A 22,217-nucleotide genomic window follows, 5' to 3' on the forward strand; every position below is an offset into this window, starting at 1 on the left:
AGGGAGAGGGGAGTCATAATTGGGGCAAAACCTCTCCTCAAATCCCCATTCCTTTAACCACTTCCAGTAACAGCCACCAGATAGCTACATGTCTAAAACAATGGTCAATCCTCTGGACAAAAGGCTTGCTGGCCAAAACTTGTCCATTGTGCCTGCTGATAATAAAACTAAATAAAACCTAATACTTAATTTGCGAGTGCTGTTCCTCTTTTTCATACATGTCATATCTGTTGGCCATGCATGTTCCTCCAAAACTGGCCATTCAGTAGCTTGTGCCCTTGTGGCCTGTTGGTTGTGTTACGTTGAGGTGGTTACAGAAAGACAGGGGCAGCAATGCAGGTGTGTGTGCGCGCATGCATGTACGTGCATGCGTACGTACGTGTGTGTGTGTGAGAGAGCTCAGTCATTCCAGCAGCATAAAAAGGGAGTGACAGAATGGGAGGACGCTATTCTGTATTACTCCTTACCGTGCCAGTGACCCTGATGTCGTAGAGACGTCCCCAGTCGTCCTCGTGGCTGTCCACCATCATGACGCTGTCCGCCTCCTCCATGTCCCACTCTGCCTGGAGGTCCAGCCTCACTTCCTCTCCCAGAGAGTGCATCCCGATGGCTGGGAACAGGCCCTCTGCCGCTACCGGGAACACCAACGAGCCCACCTGGAACAAAACACACGGAGGTCGGACGCATGAACGCAGACGCGCGCGCACACACACACACACAGACGTAGACACACAAACACGCAGGCGCAAACATACACACACACACACACACACAGGATGTCTTAGCTCTTCCTCTCAAGGATGTTAGGCTTAAGGGGGAACAGAAGCACTAGGTTCTAGAACGCCAGCTAACTGTAAATTACCTTTCTTCATATTATTACGTCCCTGAGTAGTCAAACATTTTAGAATGTTGATTTATGATGGCCTGTAAATGCTTGTTTCTCAAGACGTTTTCAGGTCAATTCTATTTGTCTAATGGTTGTAAACTCTTAGATCTTATTTTTCATAGTAGGCCTACTGGTCTCTGCCTGTCCGTCGCGTCCTACAACTGAGATCACATCATTGTACTCTCCCACCTTTCAAACTTTTCCCCACCAGTCAATTTGGCCTATGCTGTATTTTAAATTAGGCAAGCAAGAGCAAGGTTGGTTCTGTCCTCGAATAGGCTAACAGTAAAACAATCTTGAAAATACAGTGACGGTATGTACATATCCTAACCAGAAGCCATGGATTACAGGCAACATCCGCACCAAGCAAAAGGCTAGTCCGGACGCTTAAAAGAAATCCTGCTATGCCATCAGACGAACCATCAAACAGGCAAAGCGTCAATACAGGACTAAGATTGAATCCTACTACACCGTGTCTGACACTTGGCTAACGTTTCCACAGAGTCCACAGAGCCCAATGGCGGCGAGCTTTACACTGCGCATGGTGGTGATCTTAAGCTTGTGAGAGGCAGTTCAGTGTTGTGTGCTGTCTGTGCTGACGAACAGTTCTTGTGCTGACATTGCTTCCAGAGGCAGTTTGGAACTCGGTAGCAAGTGTTGCAGAGGACAGACGATTTTTCACGCTATGCGCTACAGCACTCGGCGGTCACGTTCTGTGAGCTTGTGTGGCCTACCACTTCGCGGCTGAGCCGTTGTTGTTCCTAGACATTTCCACTTCACAATCACAGCACTTACAGTTGACCGGGGCAGCTCTAGCAAGGCAGAAATTTCACGAAATGACGGAAAGGTGGCATCCTATGACAGTGCCACGTTGAAAGTCACCGAGCTCTTCAGTAAGGCCATTCTACTGCCAATGTTTGTCTATGGAGATTGCATGGCGGTGTGCTTGATTTTATTCACCAGTCAGAAACAGGTGTAGGAAGGAGGTGTCCACATACTTTTGTATATATAGTGTATGTGACCAACAAGTTGTAGCCTAGTTTTACCTGGGACTCAACAAGGAATAGCTGGAAGGCCTGCTGAGAGGCAAGTGGAGGTGTGTACTTGCGCAGGAGAACAGTGAAGATAGATAGGCTAAAGATCATCAACCTATTTAGAAGCTCATTCATAAGCATAATTCGTAGGCTAAATATAAGGCCTAATACTGCAGTGAATTAACCACCCATGTTTGGCAAGACAGAATAAATCTCTGCCGGTTTAAAGAGTGTACTCAGAATTAAAATGTGGTGTCAGCATTGACCACCTGCTTCACTAAAATTGATCAACGGTTAATCAATATGTACAGGTAACTGCCAAAATAATGAAGAAAATTAGGGATACAAAGTATCAAAATTACTGCCTCTGCGATTCTTATGTTTTAACAAGGCTTAGCGACATTTGACCTAGCTTGTAAAACACTTCCATTCCCCTTTAAGCAGCGGTCAAGAGCACTGAAGTTAAGCCCCAATTATTTGATGGTCTCTCATTGTGGAATTTGGGCAAAAGCAAGGAGCAACTCACCTCTTTGCCATTCTTGGTGAAAAAGACTGTGGTCAACCCAGCCTCGATGGTATCACAGTATATTCCACAGCCAATCCTGTCACCACGGTTGCATTTGGGCCCAAACTGCTGGCCCACAGGGTTTCCATCGTACAGCCTATACAAAAGAAATAGGATAACAGTGACTCATTGAGCCTTATTCACACTGGACAATGCTGTAGAACATAATCATGCCTGTGGTGTGACTATTTTTGTTGTTGTAAAAAAAGAGACATTGGTCTTAAAAATGGGACTTTCTGCTGAAATAAGGGTGAAATAAATAAATAAAAATAAGGTCCATAGCATCTCTGAAAGTCCCTGCAATTAGCCTACATCCATAACAAAACACCTTAGAGGTCAAACTGAGGAGCTGGTATGACTGAGGCCTACTTGCGGTCATCTGCATGGTGTGAGACTTACTTGCCGTCATCAGCGTGGTAGGCTACAGACTGTGGCAGCCAGCCTGGCTGATGGTCCAGCTTGTAGAACTGTGGCACCAGGCCTACTGCTATCGTCCCTCTCACCCCTGTGTCCATTATGGTCACCTAGGTCAAGAAATAAAGAAAGTGCACCCTTAGGTAATGTGCTGACTAACGGAAGACAAACGGAACAATTGAAAAAGATATTCGCACTCTCATCTCTCCTTGAAGTGGATTTAGGCTATTTGAACATAACACACAGCCTACTGTAACAGCCAGAAACAATACCTACATGATTCATAACAATTCACCTATGTAAGAAGACACAAGCATGATAAATAATAAGTAGTCTATTCAAGAAAGTAAAGATGTGGCACACACACATTCTCATATGGGAAAGAATATTGATGCATATGTGACCAATGTTCCCTCAAAATTATTTTCGGCATTGCGCAAATTTCAGGTCTGCTGAGCGCAAACTTGAACATTGTGAAAATTCTGTGGAAGTTTACTGTGAACACTGAGGCTGTACCCACCTTAAGTTACAGTTATAACAGTGGCCAAATAGGCTACTGTGGCTATTTGATCATAATGTAGGCCTATCAGAGTGGCCTACCATTAAAAAAAATATGGAGAAAATACCATAACATTTTAACATGGAAATAGCAGTTCTATCATTAAGCCTGTAGTAGCAGCCAATGTGAGGTTTTCAATGTAGGCATACATTCCATTAACCTGGTTATCCACTTGTCCTTCAGAAAAGGAGGTGACTGAAAATGTTGTGATGTTTGATGCAAGAAACCACTTTACTAAATAAAATTCCTTATTCCCATACCATTATTATAGAAAATATGACAAATTATGCTACCCTCTGCCAATTGGCTACATAGCTTATTCAGGCCTGTCTCAAAATACAACACTGCCTCAAAATACAAGACTGCCCCTTACAGACAAAAAGCTCTTTACCGGACTTGAAATGCACACATTTTCTGCTTTTTAGGAAACAATCACTCCCCCATTGCGGACTAGAAATGAGCTATAACTGGACTAATAACTCACTAACAAAGAATATGATCAAATGTACACACCTGGCTACATGCAGCTCTTGCTTTGATCTCAAAACAAGCGCATCTACTCACGACCACTCATGCTGTAAACACAGTGCAGGTCAAATTGAATGACACAGATCCATATATGGCAATGGTCTATTTGCATATTGGGATACTGCAGCTCTGATTGGTTATTGCGCACAGATCTGTGTAGTTTGGGCCAGAGTCATGCCTGTGAATGCAATAAAATCCTACTCCAATGCACTCTGCCTACAAGAAAATCACTTGCACAGTTGTTTTTGTTTCGGTATGTTGCACTGAAAGTGGCTAATATTGCGTTGATTCGATCACAATTCGAACAATAGAGGGAAACTTTGATAGAGATAACTAAAGGGGGAAACTAGAAAGTTGAGTGAAGTTCAATGTGCTTCTCTGCGCAAGCTGATATTTCTTCTGCGCGCCAGTCCCGGGGAGCTGCGCACCCACAGCTTAGAAGGAACATTGTATGTGACACATACCCAAGTGTGTGCCACAATGCTGGTGTTTCACAATTAGATCGGGAAGGAGTGAGACATATAGGCCTAACAGAAAATCGAACTGTCAACAGTTACTGTGAGAACTTCACTGAGTCACAACTTTAAATGGAAAACTGCTGTCAGGGGCTGCTATTAAATCATTGACTTTTCAACCCCAGCCTCTCCTCTCTCTCACATAAGCACACACCCGGCCCACCGATGGTGGCCCACCGCCTCCCCACTGCCCTGGGGAAGCACCCCACTCTGCCTTCTCAGCCAGCCAGGCAGGGAGAGAGAAAGCTACAGTTACAGCCAGCGGCTGGCAGTAGAGCCAAGCATAATTAGGTGAAAGGTGATCCAGCCCATACAGGAGAGGGTAGTCCTCCTGCGCCTCTGGCTGCGAACCTGTCCAACACTCACTCTCTCTGAAAACACAGTGGAAGTCCCTCTAGCTCAGTGGAAGTCTTCACCCATTGTTCACTAGTCTTGGGATACCCGGTTCAAATGCAGACCCTTCTACCTCCCGAGAGAGAATTTCAGCTGTTATCGTGACTGCTGTATATATTCCACCTCAGAACAAGAAAAACAACAAGTTGGCACTTAAACTGTATGAGGCTATAAACAAGCAGGAAATCTTGTACCCGGAGGCTGCGTTTCTTGTTGCCGGTGAATTTAATTCTGCGTCATTAAGACACGTGATGCCCAACTTCCATCAACAAGTTCCCTTCGCCTAGACAACTGTTACTCTACCCACAAGCAAGCATACAAGGCCCTCGTTCGTAGCAGAAGCTCCTAGCAGAAGCTCAGGCAGGAAGTACCCATGATGCACAGAGGCTATGCTATAGGACTGATGTGCTAGCACTGACTGGAATAAGTTCCGGGACTACGCCGATAGCGTCAACGAGCTAACCACCTCAGTCACTGGCTCCGCCGCCCACCGTATGTGGCAGGGGCTACAGTCCATTACAGATTACAAAGGAAGACTCAGCCATGATCTGCCCAACGATGCCTCTGTACCAGAGGACCCCAACGCATTTTATACACGCTTCGACAAAAAACAGCGGGCCATGCATGAGGGCCCCCGCTGACCCAGAGGACTGGGGGATCTCACTCTCCGAGGCCGACGTGAGTAAGGTTTTTAAATCAGGTCAACACCCGTGGGCTGTGTTCTCAGCGCATGCGCAGAACAGCTGGCAGGTATATTCAGTCATTTTCAACCTCTCCTTGTCCCAATCTGTAATCCCAAATGTCTCAAGCTGACCACCATCATTCTCGTTCCCAAGAACTCTAAGGCTACCTGCCACAATGACTACCGCCCTGTATCACTCATCTGTAATCATGAAGTGCTTTGAAAGGCTGTTTATAGCACACAACTCAAATCATCCCAGCCACCCTACACCAGGGATCATCAACTAGATTCAGCCAGGGGACAATTTTGTTTCTGAGCGGATGGTCAAAGGGGCTCGAACATAATTACAAATCATTTGTAGACTTCAAATTCACTGCAAGAAGCCCCAGGGGTCGCGTTAAGAGTCAAGAAATCTGCATTTTCAAGAACGCAGAACATCAAAAACGTGTGCTGTAAACTATTTCACCTGCGTTTTATATTGAAAATAAACAGTTTTCTTTGCTTCAACAGACTGATCAGGGGCATGCAACTATAGTTTCCATTCAGCAGAAAATAGCTTAATAAACATCAGATTACAACAGAAGTGCAATGCTATTTAGCTAGCAGCCACACAAGTAAATAAGCTTAAAATGAAAAAGCATGGTCTTGTTTTGCAAAAATGTTCCATTGCCATCATATTTATAATGTTTATCATAGAAGGAATGCAGCCAGCAACATTGACTGAGTATTTTGCTATACAGTGCCTTCGGAATGTATTCAGACCCTTTGACTTTTTCCACATTTTGTTAGGTTACAGCATTATTCTACACACAATACCCCATAATGACAAAGCAAAAACAGTTTTTTTTTTTTAAATGTGTTGCTAAATATCACATACGTAAGTTTTCAGACCTTTACTCAGTACTTTGTTGAAGAACCTTTGGCAGAGATTACAGCCTCGAGTGATCTTGGGTATGACGCTACAAGCGCGGCACACCTGTATACCGGGAGTTTCTCCCATTCTTCTCTGTAGATCCTCTCAAGCTCTGTCAAGTTGGATGGGGAGCGTAGCTACAGAGTTATTTTCAGGTCTCTCCAGAGATGTTTGATCGAGTTCAAGTCTGGGCTCTGGCTGGGCCACTCATGGACATTCAGGGACTTGTCCTGAAGCCACTCCTGCATTGTCTTGGCTGTGTGCTTAGGGTCGTTGTTCTGTTGGAAGGTGAACCTTCGCCCCAGTCTGAGGTCCTGACCGCTCTGGAGCAGGTTTTCATCAAGGATCTCGCTGTACTTTGCTCCATTCATCTTTGCATCGATCCTGACTAGTCTCCCAGTCCCTGCCGCTGAAAAAACATCCCCACAGCATGCTGCCGCCACCACAATGCTTCACTGTAGGGATGGTGCCAGGTTTCCTCCAGATGTGATATTTGTCATGCAGCCCAAAGAGTTCAATCTTGGTTTCATCAGATCAGAGAATATTGATTATCATGGTCTGAGAGTCCTTTAGGTGCCTTTTGGCAAACTCCAAGCGGGCTGTCATGTGCCTTTTACTGAGGAGTGGCTCCCATCTGGCCACTCTACCATAAATGCCTAATTGGTGGAGTACTGCAGAGTTGTTTGTCCTTCTGGAAGTTTCTCCCATCTCCATCTCTCTCTTATATGTGGGAATACTTTGGGAAAGATTTCTAAAATAAAAATCTCTTGGAACTGATTTGCTGGTGTTTTTACAGTCTTATGAACAACAATTATTCTATTTTTTTTAAATCAGTTGAGGAAACTTGCCCTAGACCCACTCCAATTTGCATACCGCACCAACAGACCCAGACTTAGTAATCTCAATTGCACTCCACACTGCCCTCATCCACCTAAACAAAAGGAATACCTGTGTGAGAATTCTGTTTATCGACTACAGATCAGCGTTAAACACAATAGTCCCCTCCAGGCTCGTCACCAAGCTTGGGACCCTGGGTTTGAACACCTCCCTATGCAACTGGATCCTGGACTTCCGGACGGGCCAACCCCAGCTGGTGAGTGTAGGTAACATCACAGTACATCACTGAGGCCAAGCTCCGTGCCATCCTGGACCTCTATATCAGGCGGTGGGAAAGGAAGGCCCAGAAAATTGTTAAGTCGCCCAAGTCATACACTGTTCTCTCTGCTTACGTATGGCAAGCGGTACCGGAGCAAGTCTGACAACAACATGCTCCTGAACAGCTTTTATCCACAAGCCATAAGACCGCTTAAATAGCTAACAAGAATTGGCTACGCGGACTATCTGGATTGACCTTTTTTTCTTGCACCGGCTCTATGCACACTTACATGACTCTACACTCACACTCACTTAATTTGCTGACACACATTCATAGTGACGCTACACACACACCGTATGACAGCGAGATGTTTTATTATCTCGCTGTCAAACTGTGTTCTACCGTGTTTGATCTTGCCTGGCCATCTTGTTTCAAGGACCACAATGGAAACTAGTCCAATACTTTGTGTGCTATCCTCGATGATTTTACTAATGTGCATGTATGGCTTTTCGAGTTTTATGTGTACTTGTTTTTAAAATGGTCAAATTAATAAACACTCACATTCAATAATCATATACGCTGCTGCTACTCTGTTTATCATACTGTATATCCTGATGCCTGATTACCCTACACATACAGTATCTACCCCGATCACGCCAATATCCCTGCACATTGTAAATATGGTATTGGAATTGACCCTGGAACTGACCCTGTGTATAGCTTACTTTCTCGGTTTATTCTTATTTCTATTTCTCGTTTTTGTTCTACTTTCCAAAGGCTGGGCCTAATTTAGTGCATAAGAGATCAAACAAGAGGTTTTGTAGTGCATCCTATTGTCACGTTCTGACCTTAGTTCTTTTGTTATTTCTTTGTTTTAGTATGGTCAGGGCGTGAGTTGGGTGGGTTATCTATGTTTGTTTTTCTATGTTGGGTTTTTTCGTTTGGCCTGATATGGTTCTCAATCAGAGGCAGGTGTTTGTCGTTGTCTCTGATTGGGAACCATATTTAGGGAGGTTGTTTTCTATTGTTTTGTAGGTGGTTGTCTTCCGTGTCTGTGTGTTCCACACGGAACTGTTTCGGTTTTCGTTCGTTCAATTTATTCTTTTGTTCAGTTTGTTCTATTAAAGTTTCATTATGAACACTTACCACGCTGCGCTTTGGTCCTCCTCTCTTTCTCCAGACGAAGATCGTTACAGAACCACCCACCAACAAAGGACCAAGCAGCGTGGTAACGGACAAAAGCAGCAGCAGCAGCGATCGCAGGACTCTTGGACCTGGGAGGAGATTCTGGACGGCAAGGGATCCTGGGCACAGGCTGGAGAGTATCGCCGCCCCAAAGCTGAGCTGGAGGCAGCGAAAGCGGAGAGGCGGTGGTATGAGGAGGCTGCACGTAAGCACGGCTGGAAGCCAGAGAGGCAGCCCCAAAAATGTATTGGGGGATGGCACACGGGGAGTGGGGCTAAGCCAGGTAGGAGACCTGAGCCAACTCCCCGTGCTTACCTTGGAGAGAGAGGGACCGGGCAGGCACCGTGTTATGCCATGAGGCGCACGGTGTCCCCGGTGAGCAGGCATAGCCCGGTGCGGTACATAGCAGCGCCTCGTATCGGCCGGGCTAGAGTGGGCATCGAGCCAGGTGCCATGAAGCCGGCTCAACGCATCTGGTCTCCAGTGCGTCTCCTCCTACGCATGGTGTCCCCGGTTCGCCAGCACAGCCCAGTGCGGCCTATTCCACCCCGCCGCACTGGCTTGGCTACGGGGAGCATTCAGCCAGGTAGGGTTGGGCAGGTTCGGTGCTCAAGACCTGCAGTGCGCCTCCATGGTCCGGTCTATCCGGTGTCACCTCCACGCACCAGGCTGTCTCTCCGTCTCCGCACTACAGGTGCTCCCGCCTGCTCAGCGCTGCCAGAGTCTCCCACCTGTCCAGCGCCGCCTGAGCCTCCCTCCTGTCCAGTGCCGCCTGAGCCGTCCGTCTGTCCAGCGCCGCCAGAGCCGCCCGTCTGTCCTGAGCCGCCAGAGCCGCCCGTCTGTCCTGAGCCGCCAGAGCCGCCCGTCAGTCCTGAGCCGCCAGAGCCGCCCGTCAGTCAGGAGCCGCCAGCGCCGCCCGTCAGTCAGGAGCCGCCAGAGCCGCCCGTCAGTCAGGAGCCGCCAGAGCCGCCCGCCAGTCAGGAGCCGCCCGCCAGTCAGGAGCCGCCAGAGCCGCCCGCCAGTCAGGAGCCGCCAGAGCCGCCCGCCAGTCAGGAGCCGCCAGAGTCGCCCGCCAGTCAGGAGCCGCCAGAGTCGCCCGCCAGTCAGGAGCCGCCAGAGCCGCCCGCCAGTCAGGAGCCGCCCGCCAGTCCGGAGCCGCCCGCCAGTCCGGAGCCGCCCGCCAGTCCGGAGCCGCCCGCCAGTCCGGAGCCGCCCCTCAGTCCAGAGCCGCCCCTCAGTCCAGAGCCGCCCCTCAGTCCAGAGCCGCCCCTCAGTCCAGAGCCGCCCCTCAGTCCAGAGCCGCCCCTCAGTCCAGAGCCGCCCCTCAGTCCAGAGCCGCCCCTCAGTCCAGAGCTGCTCCTCAGTCCAGAGGCGCTCCTCAGTCCAGAGCTGCTCCTCAGTCCAGAGGCGCTCCTCAGTCCAGGGCTGCCCCTCAGTCCAGGGCTGCCCCTCAGTCCAGAGCTGCCCCTCAGTCCAGAGCTGCTCCTCAGTCCAGAGCTGCTCCTCAGTCCAGAGCTGCTCCTCAGTCCAGAGCTGCTCCTCAGTCCAGAGCTGCCCCTCAGTCCAGAGGCGCTCCTCAGTCCAGAGGCGCTCCTCAGTCCAGAGCTGCTCCTCAGTCCAGAGCTGCTCCTCAGTCCAGAGGCGCTCCTCAGTCCAGAGGCGCTCCTCCAGTGGGGCCCTTTAGTAGGGTTGCCAGTCCTAGGTCGGCGGCGAGGGTCGCCACTCTAAAGACGCTACTGAAGCGGACTAAGACTATGGTGGAGTGGGGTCCACGTCCCGCGCCAGAGCCGCCACCGCGGACAGATGCCCACCCAGACCCTCCCCTATAGGTTCAGGTTTTGCGGCCGGAGTCCGCACCTGGGGGGGATACTGTCACGTTCTGACCTTAGTTCTTTTGTTATTTCTTTGTTTTAGTATGGTCAGGGCGTGAGTTGGGTGGGTTATCTATGTTTGTTTTTCTATGTTGGGTTTTTTCGTTTGGCCTGATATGGTTCTCAATCAGAGAGAACCATCGTTGTCTCTGATTGGGAACCATATTTAGGGAGGTTGTTTTCTATTGTGTTTTGTGGGTGGTTGTCTTCCGTGTCTGTGTGTTCCACACAGTCTGTGTGTTCCACGGTTTTAGAATGTATGTTTTGCCACCCTAGGGTCACTCACTACTCATAAAGCAAAATTGAATTTGTATTAATCTAAAACATAAAATACCGTCAAATTATATTTTGGCCATATCGCCAAGCCCTAATAAAGAATGATAGTAAAAAGCTTTGTGCGTAAACTCACTCCATCCTTCATTGAATCAGATGGCTCATTGATCACAAAACCAACTGATATTGCCAACTAATTTTTTTTTTAATTCGCTGGCAAGATTAGCAAACTTAGGCATGCCAACAACAAACTCTGAACCTACACAGCCATTCATAACTCACCAAATTATGAAAGACAAGCATTGTAATTTTTTTATCCATAAAGTGAGCATTGAAAAAATTATTGTTGTCTATCAACAATGACAAGCCACCTGGGGCTGGATGGAAATTTACTGAGGATGATAGCGGACTATATTGCCACTCCTATTTGCCATCTCTTTAATCTAAGCCTACAGAACAGTGTGTGCCCTCAGGCCTGGAAGGAAGCAAAAGTCATTCCACTACAGAAGAATAGCAAAGCAGGGAGGGGCACTCAACATGTACAGCACTTACACAAATGACTGATGATTGGCTGAAAGAAATGTATAAGAAGCTAGTAGGAGTTGTTATTTTAGACTTCAGTGCAGCTTTTGACATTATTGATCATAATAGGCTGCTGGAAAAATGCACATGTTAAGGCTTTACATCCCCTGCTTTATTGTAGATTGAGAGTTCCCTATTTAACAGAACACAGAAGGTGTTATTTAATGGAAGCCTCTCCAACATAATCCAGGTAGAGTCGGGCATTCCCCAGGGCAGTTGTCTAGGCCCCTTACTTTTTTCAATCTTTACTAATGACCTGTCACTGTTACTGAGTAAAGCCTGTGTGTCTATGTATGCTGATGACTAAACATTATACACATCAGCTACCACAGCAAGTTAAATCACTGCAATACTTAACAAATAACTGCAGTCCGTTTTAGAATGGGTGGAAAGTAATAAGCTAGTACTAAATATTTCAAAAACAAAATATATTTTATTTGGGACAAACCATTCACTAAACCCTAAACATCAACTAAATCTTGAAATGAATGTGGAAATTGAGCAACTTAAGGAGACTAAACTGCTTTGGGTAACCCTAGATTGTAAACTGTCATGGTCAAAACATATTGATGCAACAGTAGCTAAGATGGGGAGAGGTCTGTCTGTAATAAAGCGCTTCTCTGCTTTCTTGACATTGCTCAGCAAAACAAGTCCTACAGGCCCTAGTTTTGTTCACACCTGGACTACTCCCCAGTCATATGGTCAAGTGCCACCAAGAGAGACATAGGCAAATTACAGTTGGCCCAGAACAGAGCAGCACAGCTGACTCTTAAATATACCCAGAGAGCTAACATCAATGACATACATGTCAATCTCTCCTGGCTCAAAGTAGAGGAGAGATTGACTGCATCAATACTTGTCTTTGTGAGAGGTTTTAACATGTTGAAAGCACCAAGCTGTCTGTTTAAACGACTAGCACACAGCTCAGAGACCCATGCATACCCCACAAGACATGTCACCAGGGGTCTCGTCACTCCCCATGTCCAAAAGAGACTCCGGGAAACGCACACTACTGCACAGCCATGACTTCACGGAACTCTATTCCACATCAAGTAACTCATGCGAGCAGTAAAATCAGATTTAAAGAACAGAAAACTACACCTTATGGAAAAACACAGACTGTGAAGAGACACAGGCACACACACGCTAGCACACACACACATACATTTTAATATTGTTTTATGGCGTTATTATACACTTTGTGTTGTAGAAATGTTGTGGTGTAATGATGTTGTATGATGTACAGTTTTTGTTGTTGGTATATTTTTTTGTGTGATGTGCCTTAATGTGCTTGGAACCCAGGAAGAGTAGCCGCTGCTTTGGCAGAGGAACCAATGGGATAGTCCTAAAAGTGCAAATTCTGCCTATCCGGCAATTTAGGCCAGCTCAATCACATTAAGTTTTTGAAAGAAAACACTATTTGAACCCAGATTCTGGGCTGGATCCCACGTGATTATTCACAGTCTGAAACTGAACTCCTTGGGTTTTTCTGAGTGAAAGTCCAGGTCTCACTCACCTGCTCTCCTCTGCACTCATTCGAGGATACTTTTTGATCAGTTCAGTTCAATCTCTAGGCTTTTACAGTACTGGCTGTACTGCACTTGACACTTGACAGGTTCAAATACATTAGTAGAAGGTACTTAAAAGCTTATAAATGTCTGAATGAAAGATTCACAGACGCAGCTGGGCTTAGATAGGCTGATGAAATTGGAATGGACTTTGAATGGATTGAAATGGAATTCAAATAAAATGTTGAAATAAGTGGAATGCCACAAATCCCAGATGCTCTTCTGCTGGATTCACTGAAGACAGATAGGTCTAGATTTGAGTGCACAGGGGCAGTGTCTGACGAAGGTGAAATTATTTCCTTGTGAAAGCATAATGAGGAAACATGAGGATACTAGTGACGCATATTCTGACAGGCAAATGACCTTTATGGGAAAGAATGCCCCCAAACTTTCAATATCTGGGGGAATTTCACAGGATGTGCGTCACGCCGAATAAAAATTGAGAACCGGATCACATAAAGTACGGACGTGGAGTTCTTTAAAGATCACTCTAAACTTCTAACTGTAAATGTCAAACTCATTTAATCTAACTTGCAGATAGCCATCAGACTCCAACTGTGACTAGCATTTGAGAATTATTTTGGTTTTCTTTGATAAAAAGGGATCAGGTTCTGAGAAACTCTGGTATCTTGCTTGGAAAATGGCCTCTAGCTTACGCACATACACATCTCATATAGGCCAGGAGCGTGAGGAACATCACTTTCAACAACATGTCAGCACTGACGCTACTAAGAAAAGCTTTATGCATAAAATTACACTGCACTGTTATAATATTCTCATATTAGTCTAAGTTTACAACCTAAGTTTAGTATGGTAACATGTTACATACTTAAAAGGATTTATAAAGGGGTTATACAGTAAGTAAGCCTAGCATATAAACAATTTTTAACTACTTATAAACCCTTTATTCTTAATCTATACCTCAAGGTTCATGGATTTTATTGCTTATTTGCTTGAATTTGCACACACAAAAAAAAATCGGGCAATTTGGATAACTAGGGCCACTATCAACTTGCTGTGGAGTCGTGGAGACAACAGTGAAGAGGCGACTCCTGGATGCTGGCCTTCTAGGCAGAGTTCCTCTGTCCAGTGTCTGTGTTCTTTTGCCCATCTTAATCTTTTATTGGCCAGTCCGAGATATGGATTTTTCTTTGCAACTCTGTCTAGAAGGCAAGCAAGTCACCTCTTTACTGTTGACGTTCAGACTGGTGTTTTGCGGGTACTATTTAATGAAGCTGCCAGTTGAGGACTTGTGAGTCATCCGTTTCTCAAACTAGACACTCCATTGTACTTGTCCTCTTGCTCAGTCGTGCACTGGGGCCTCCCACTCCTCTTTCTATTCTGGTTAGAGCCAGTTTGTGCTGTTCTGTGAAGGGAGTAGTACACAGCGTTGTACCAGATCTTCAGTTTCTTGGCAATTTCTCTCATGGAATAGCCTTCATTTCTCAGAACAAGAATAGACTGACAAGTTTCAGAAGAAAGTCCTTTGTTTCTGCCCATTTTGAGCCTGTAATCGAACCCACAAATGCTGATGCTCTAGATACTCAACTAGTCTAAAGAAGGCCAGTTGAATTGCTTCTTTTATCAGAATAACAGTTTTCAGCTGTGCTTTTCTAATGATCAATTAGCCTTTTAAAATGATCAACTTGGATTAGCAAACACAACGTGCCATTGGAACACAGGAGTGATGGTTGCTGATAATGGGCCTCTGTACGCCTATGTAGATATTCCATAAAACATATATTTATTTTTTTAAATCGGCTGTTTCCAGCAATAGTCATTTACAACATTAACAATGTCTACACTGTATTTCTGATCAATTTTATGTTATTTTAAATGGACAAAAAAAAAGTGTTTTTCTTTCAAAAACAAAACAACTTTTGAACGGTAGTGTATCCTCCAAACACTGGCTTCGAGGGCATTATCATTTTTATACAACGGGTTACCAACATATTCAAATAATGATATACATATTTCCATGGGAAAATTTTATTTTGATGAATTTATTCATACCATTTCATCCTTCCACAAGATATACTCCCGACACAAATCTAGGGTTGCTACCCAAGCCGGCTGGTCGTTCGTTCTATCGGTTCGGTTGCCAGTCATTGAGTCTTTTTGTTCTGTATCTATGGACAGTCATTTGTTCTAAATGTTCTATTGCCATACATACAGCACCAGTCAAAAGTTTGGACACACCTACTCATTGCAGGGTTTGTATTTATTTATACATTGTAGAATAATAGTGAAGACACCAAAACTATGAAATAACATATGGAATCATGTAGTAACCCAAAAAGTGTTAAACAACTCAAAATATATTTTACATTTGAGATTCTTCAAAGTAGCCACCCTTTGCCTTGATGACACCTTTGCACACTCTTGGCATTCCTTCAACCAGCTTCACTAGGAATGCTTTTCCAACACTCTTGAAGGAGTTCCCACATATGCTGAACACTTGTTGGCTGCTTTTCCTTCACTCTGTGGTCCAACTCATCCCGAACCATCTCAATTAGGTTTGGGTAATGTCTAGATGTTTTTATAGTGGAGATCAAGTTTATAAATTGCCTGGCTGGGCTGATGAGACAGTGGATTGCGCAGTCAAATGGAACAGAGTAAATAGGCATTTTAACGTCATAGCTTTAGCCGGTGATAACTTGTGGAATAGACAGCGGCTGGAATCCGATTTTAACCAATCAGCATTCAGGATTTTTAAATAAATTCTTATTTACAATGACGGCCTAGGAACAGTGGGTTAACTGCCTTGTTCAGGGGCAGAACGACATGTCAGCTCAGGGTTTCGATCTAGCAACCTTTCGGTTACTGGCCTGGCCCAATGCTCTAACCACTAGGCTACCTGCTGCCCCTATTAGCATTAGACCCACCCATTGTACAATTGAAAATAATAACTGCTTAGAAGTGTGCAAGGCACACACATTTCAAAAGATAAGGCTATCATCGTCTAAGGATACTAATCATTAGTGAAAATAAAACAGGTGTTAACACTTACCTCAAAGTAGCAGTTTCCCTTTGATAAGGGACGGGGAGCCACATAGCAGCCAACCTCATCAGAGTTCCCTTGATAGCTGAAGAGAAATAACAAAGAAACACTTCCACTCAGACATCTGCCAATTAGAAGGTGAAGATCCTAGTTTGAGATAAGAGCCAGGGGCACTTTTTGGGGGCCATAAGCTGAATTTAGTTGTCGTATAATAATAGTCATAATCGTTTTAATACATTCATTTTTAGGAGAAGGGGGATTCAATGTTATATTCAAGTAGCTATAGTTACCCAATAGCAGTTTTTCCATTTTCACATTATTTTACAAGCAGAACGGAACGTTTGGGAGAAGCTTAATTTCCAACATTTCTAAGCGATCAAAAGCATTATTTTTTGAGACAGAGGTGTCACCAAAGCTGTGTTGTATTAAGTACTGTATGTCGTAGTTGTATTCATTAGGTACAGTGCCTTCGGAAACTATTCAGATCCCTTCCCTTTTTCCAGTTACGTTACAGCCTTATTCTAAAATGGATTAATATATATATCTCCCCAGCAATCTACACACAATACCCAATAACGACAAAGCGGAAACAGGTTTTTTAGAAATCATTGCGTATGTATTGAATATACATAAGTATTCAGACCCTTTGCTATGGGACTCGAAATTCAGCTCAGGCCACCTGTGGTAAATGTTGTTTATATGTTGTTTATCCTGTGGTAAAGACGTTTGTACAACTTGATTGGAGTCCACCTGTGCTAAATTCAATTGATTGGACATGATTTGGAAAGGAACACACCCGTTCTATATAAAGGTCCCACAATTGACAGTGCATGTCAGAGCAAAAACCAAGCCATGATGTCGAAGGAATTGTCCGTAGAGCTCCGAGACAGGATTGTGTCGAGGCACAGATCTAGGGAAGGGAACCAAAACATTTCTGCAGCATTGAAGGTCTCCAAGAACACAGTGGCCTCCATCCTCCTTAAAAGGAAGAAGATTGGAACCACCATAAGACTCTTCCTAGGGCTGGCCGCCCAGGCAAACTGAGCAATCGGGGAGAAGGGTCTTGGTCAGGGAGGTGACCAAGAACCCAGTGGTCACTCTGACAGAACTCCAGAGTTCCTCTGTGGAGATGGGAGAAACTTCCATACGGACAACCATCTCCGCAGCACCAAATCAGGCCTTTATGTTAGTGGCCAGACGGCAGCCACTCCTCAGTAAAAGGCACATGACAGCCCACTTGGAGTTTGCCAAAAGGCACGTAAAGACTCTTAGACCATGATAAATTATATTATCTTGTCTGATGAAACCAAGATTGAACTCTTTGGCCTGAATGCCAAGCGTTACGTTTGGAAGAAAACTGGCACCATCCCTAAGGTGAAGCATGGTGGTGACAGCATCATGCAGTGGGGACGTTTTTCAGAGGCAGGGACTGGGAGACTAGTCAGGATCGAGGAAAAGATGAATGGAGCAAAGTACAGATAAATCCTTGATGAAAACCTGCTCCAGAGTGCTCAGGACCTCAGACTGGGTCCAAGGTCCACCTTCCAACAGGATAACAAACCTAAGCACATAGCCATGACAATGCAGGAGTCTCTTCAGGGCAAGTCTCTGAATTTCCTTGAGTGGCCCAGCTTGACCCCGGACTTGAACCCCATCGAACATCTCTGGAGAGACCTCAAAATAGCTGTGCAGCAACACTCCACATCCAACCTGATAGAGCTTGAGAGGATCTGTAGAGAAGAATGAAAGAAACTCCCAAATTACAGGTATGCCAAGCTTGTTGCGTCCTTTTATAAATTAGCAAACATTTCTAAAAACCTGTTTTGCATTGTCATTATGGGGTATTGTGTGTAGATGGATGAGGGGGGGGAAATGATTTAATCAATTTTAGAATAAGGCTGTAACGTAACAAAATGTGGAAAAGGTCAAGGGGTCTGAATACTTTCCAAAGGCACTGTATGTCTTTCAAAGTGGCATTACAAGCACAAAACATTAACAAAAAATGACAATTATGACAATAACTGTGCCCATTTGAATGCCAATTAATCGTTACCCCAAATTGTCAGGGCCCTAGTTTGGAGTTAACTTTCTAGTTAATAGGCTTTTAGAGTTTATACTTCATCCAATTATAATGTGGGGAGGTCAAAATAATGAAAATCAATCTACCAAATCAATTAATTTAAAAATGTTGATTACTTGTCCTTGCCATTATAATTCAGTGGATAAGACATGTGGACAAAAACATGTTTTGCTAACATGGGGGTCCCAGGGTCACCGGATTCTCTGGGCGGGGGTCCCTGAGCAAGAATAGGTTGAATACCCCTGGTTTAGATAGCTGGCTCGACCAACTCCCCAATCTAAAAAAAAAAAAAAATAGCTGACATGGGCTAATTGAGTGACTTTCAGTGACTGACACTAAAACAGAAAAAACACATTTCAGAATGTCACCTTGTGTATTCTACTACTCTAACTCAAAAGTAAGTTGAGAACACGACAGAGTTTCAAAAAAAGTACAAATATTTTTTTTGGGGGGGGGGGGCAGTTGCCCATCCCTGTTATAGAAGCACCATATTTTAATTAAAGACTACCAGATAGGCCTACATGCAAAGAGTTTCATAAAGCTTAAACACATTCAATTAAACAACAATCACGAGTCTTTAAAACCCCCATGCAGTACATCAAACAAAGTGATCATAAACATTGACACTGTATATGACAGTTGATTTATGAAATCAACAAAAAAATGTATTGGTCGCATACACATATTTAGCAGATGTTATTGCAGGTGTAGCGAAATGCTTGTCTTCCTAGCTCCAACTGTGCAGTAATAAAAAATTTAAAAAATACTCCAAAGTTTCTTCGGAGCTAGGAGCTAGGAACCAGGTGACCATGTCTATCGGCGCCATCTTGTCTATGATATGGAAATGTGAAGTTCCCATTTGGACTCACGGGTGTATGGCTTGCTTGTATGACATCAAAGTGGTATTTATTATAATCCTCAACATCTCATCTTTCAAAAAACATAGTCCTCTTACACAGCATTTCCCTCACTCAGACAACAAAACATTTGCAAAAGTTGCCCAATTAGCAGGAGTGATGGGGGCAACTTACTGTCGCGCGAGGTGCTCAAATTCAGAACAGCTTTCAGTCAAAGCCCATACAGCGCTGTGAAGCACAGAGCCAGAGCTCTACATCATGTATAGCATGTTACTGCACTGCGTTCCAATTTAGGCATTTATAATAATATATTCAGTAGTGTTCTCAAAGCTCAACATAGTAAACGATACAAATTTATATACAATATAAAACATCATACATTTAGAATCAAGGCAGGAAATAGCAATACATCCTAAAGGGACTTTCCAGATTAGGACTATAGGAAAGAGTCTGTAGAAATGTGTTTTAAGGGCCGTTAAAAGTTCTGATTGATGGAGCGGCTCTCAGATGATCAGGGAGAACATTCCATAGGCGAGGGGCAAGGGAGCAGAAGGCTCAGTCCCCCATAGTACGGAGATATGTCTTGGGGAATTGAAGAAGTAGGGAGTTGCTCGAGAAACTCCCTACTTTCTATCATTGATAGAAATGTGGTCCCTGATGTAGGTGGGACCCAATCCATTTGAGGTTAAAAACACTAGGAAGATTAAAGTCAACCCTATAGTTGACCGGTAGCCAGTGGAGTTCAGCAAGGACGGGGAGATGTGGGCTGACTTCTTGGTCCTGATCAGTACTCTGGCAGAGTTGTAGCCTCTGAAGTGATTTGGCTGGAAGGCCCACCAAACAGAGCGTTTTGCCGTAATCAAGCCAGGAGAAGTTGAAGACGTGAACAAGTTTCTCTGCATCTGGCTGGGAGAGCAATTGTTTGAGCTGGGCGATGTTTCTCAGACGGAAAAATTATGTTTTGCAGATGTTTTATATGGGCATCAAAGACAGAGAAGAATCAATCTTGACTCCTTGGAGAGATGACAAAGGACAGATGGATGTCTTGGCCGTCAATTGTAGGGCAGCACTGGGGACCTGCTTGGGTGTCCCAATAAGCATAGCTTCAGGCTTTCTGCTGTTCAGCTGGAGTAAGTTCTCTATATCCATGCATTGATGTCATCTATGCAGCTGCTACATTTTGCTAGGGCTGAGATGGTGTCCGGTTTGGTGTTAATATATACTTGGGTGTCATCAGCGTAGCAGTGGACGTTGATGTTTGGCCGAGAGGGAACATGTAGATAAGGAACAGAATAGGCCCCAAAACGGACCACTGTGGGACACCACATGTGACTGAAGACTTCTCAGATCTGGACTCTCCAATCGTGATGTATTGCTTCCCATTGGAGCGGTAGGAGGATAACCAATTCAGAGCAGTTCTAAGAGGAGGAGGAGGCTAGCTAATCCAGAATCTGCAGCCATCAGTAGGTAATTGGTAACTTGCACCAGAGCTGTTTCGGTGCAAGGGCCAGAAGAGAGACTGGAAAACTTTGTACAGCGGATTGGAAGACAGACGGGATTGAAGCTGATTTGCGACTTATTTTTCCAGTCTTTTGATATGAAGGGGAGGTTGGCGATAAGCCGGGGAGGTTGGCGATAGTGGTATTTATACAGGCGATAGCCTGTAGTTGGATAGAATGTCATGGTCAAGGTTGAGTTTCTTCAATAAGGGGGTGACTGCAGCGGTTTTTAAGAGTGATGGTATCTCCCCAGTCAGCAGGGACTTGTTGATGAGGGTGGTATCAAACTGAAGCAGGCTAGATGAGCAGGTTTGGAGTAGGGATGTAGGGATAGGGTCAAGGGAGCAAGTGGTGACCTTCACTTTAAAGATGATTGACTGCACAGCAGTTTATGTTGCTGAGGGGAGGGGCAGACTGCGTTGGGGGCTCAGGAGGTGGGGTGCAGGTCGTCTTGGAAGCCATGATGTTTGTTCTAATGTTGTCAACCTTACTCTGAGAAGTGCTTGCACTGCTCAGATGAGCCTGCAGGAGGGCATGAGTTTGCAGGGTTAAGAAGGCGGTTGATGGTTGAGAACAGGGTTCTGGGGTTAGTTTTGTTCGTGTCAATCATGGTAGAAGGCAGCAGTAGAAGTGTGATCCTGCTGCTTTTAGGGCAGCAGAGTAGCTTGTTTGGTGGTCTTTGTAGGCCAGTAGATGGACAGTGAGGCCATCCTTCCACCAGCGCTTCTCAAGCTTACGGCCATGACTATTTATTCCGCACAGTTCATCAGTGAACCAGGGTGAAGAGCGTTGGACGGTTACTTTGCGTTTTTTTCAGGAGCAAGGATGTTCAGGGTAGTACTCAGAGTTTTGTTATACAGGTTGACCATGTCGCTGAGGGCCAGCTCACTGCAGTCAGACTCAAAGTTGGGCTGGATGTGTTCCAGGAAGAGGGATTCGTTGTTTCGTGAATTTAATGGTCCTATTTGGGCGGTGTTGCGGAGTGGGTGCCATCAGAGATAATGTCACAGCCTTGTGGTCAGATACGCCAAGTTCGAGGACATCCAGGTCAGAGGCAGGGACATCTCCAGGAATAATTGCTTAGCAATTTTTTTCTTAGCTAGCTACATAGCCGTCTTTGTATCAAAGATAATTGTGTAGTTTAGAGTAATTATCGAGGTTATCGAGGTTACCTAGCCAGTTATCGAGGTTACCTAGCCAGCTACACTTTCAAACAAAGTCAGCTAGACAGCTATTTTCGTCCTTCTAACGTAGTCAACACTGCTAGCTAGCCAGCTAGCCAACTTCTACCGAAACATTACAACGGAACGATTTGATTAGTGTAGTGTTAGCTAGCTACATAGTTGTCTTTGCTGTCTTTGTATCTAAGATAATTGTGTAGTTTAGAGTAATTATCGAGGTTATCGAGGTTACCTAGCCAGTTATCGAGGTTACCTAGCCGGATACACTTTCAAACAAAGTCAACAACGCAGCCACTGCTAGCTAGCCTACTTCACCAGCCAGCAGTACGGTATCATTTTAATCATTTTAGTCAATAAGATTTTTGCAACGTAAGCTTAACTTTCTAAACATTCGAGACGTGTAGTCCACTTGTCATTCCAATCTCCTTTGCATTAGCGTAGCCTCTTCTGTAGCCTGTCAACTATGTGTCTGTCTATCCCTGTTCTCTCCTCTCTGCACAGACCATACAAACGCTTCACACCGCGTGGCCGCTGC

General features: G+C 45.0%; 1 protein-coding gene across 2 annotated transcripts in view; it reads right to left on the minus strand.

Annotated features, from left to right (window-relative positions):
* Positions 1-22,217, minus strand: part of spryd3 (SPRY domain containing 3) — an 82,705-nt gene that overhangs the window by 46,886 nt on the left and 13,602 nt on the right. For both annotated transcript variants that reach the window (XM_039010560.1, XM_039010559.1), the window contains exons 3-6: positions 16,075-16,150; positions 2,885-3,009; positions 2,447-2,582; positions 468-656 (exon numbers count right to left, since the gene is read on the minus strand). In XM_039010560.1, the coding sequence (XP_038866488.1) occupies positions 468-656; positions 2,447-2,582; positions 2,885-3,009; positions 16,075-16,150 (526 nt within the window). The remainder of the gene's footprint in view (positions 1-467; positions 657-2,446; positions 2,583-2,884; positions 3,010-16,074; positions 16,151-22,217) is intronic.

This window comes from Salvelinus namaycush, chromosome 16 (genome assembly GCF_016432855.1).
Source record: "Salvelinus namaycush isolate Seneca chromosome 16, SaNama_1.0, whole genome shotgun sequence".
In the NCBI taxonomy this organism is placed as follows: domain Eukaryota; kingdom Metazoa; phylum Chordata; class Actinopteri; order Salmoniformes; family Salmonidae; genus Salvelinus; species Salvelinus namaycush.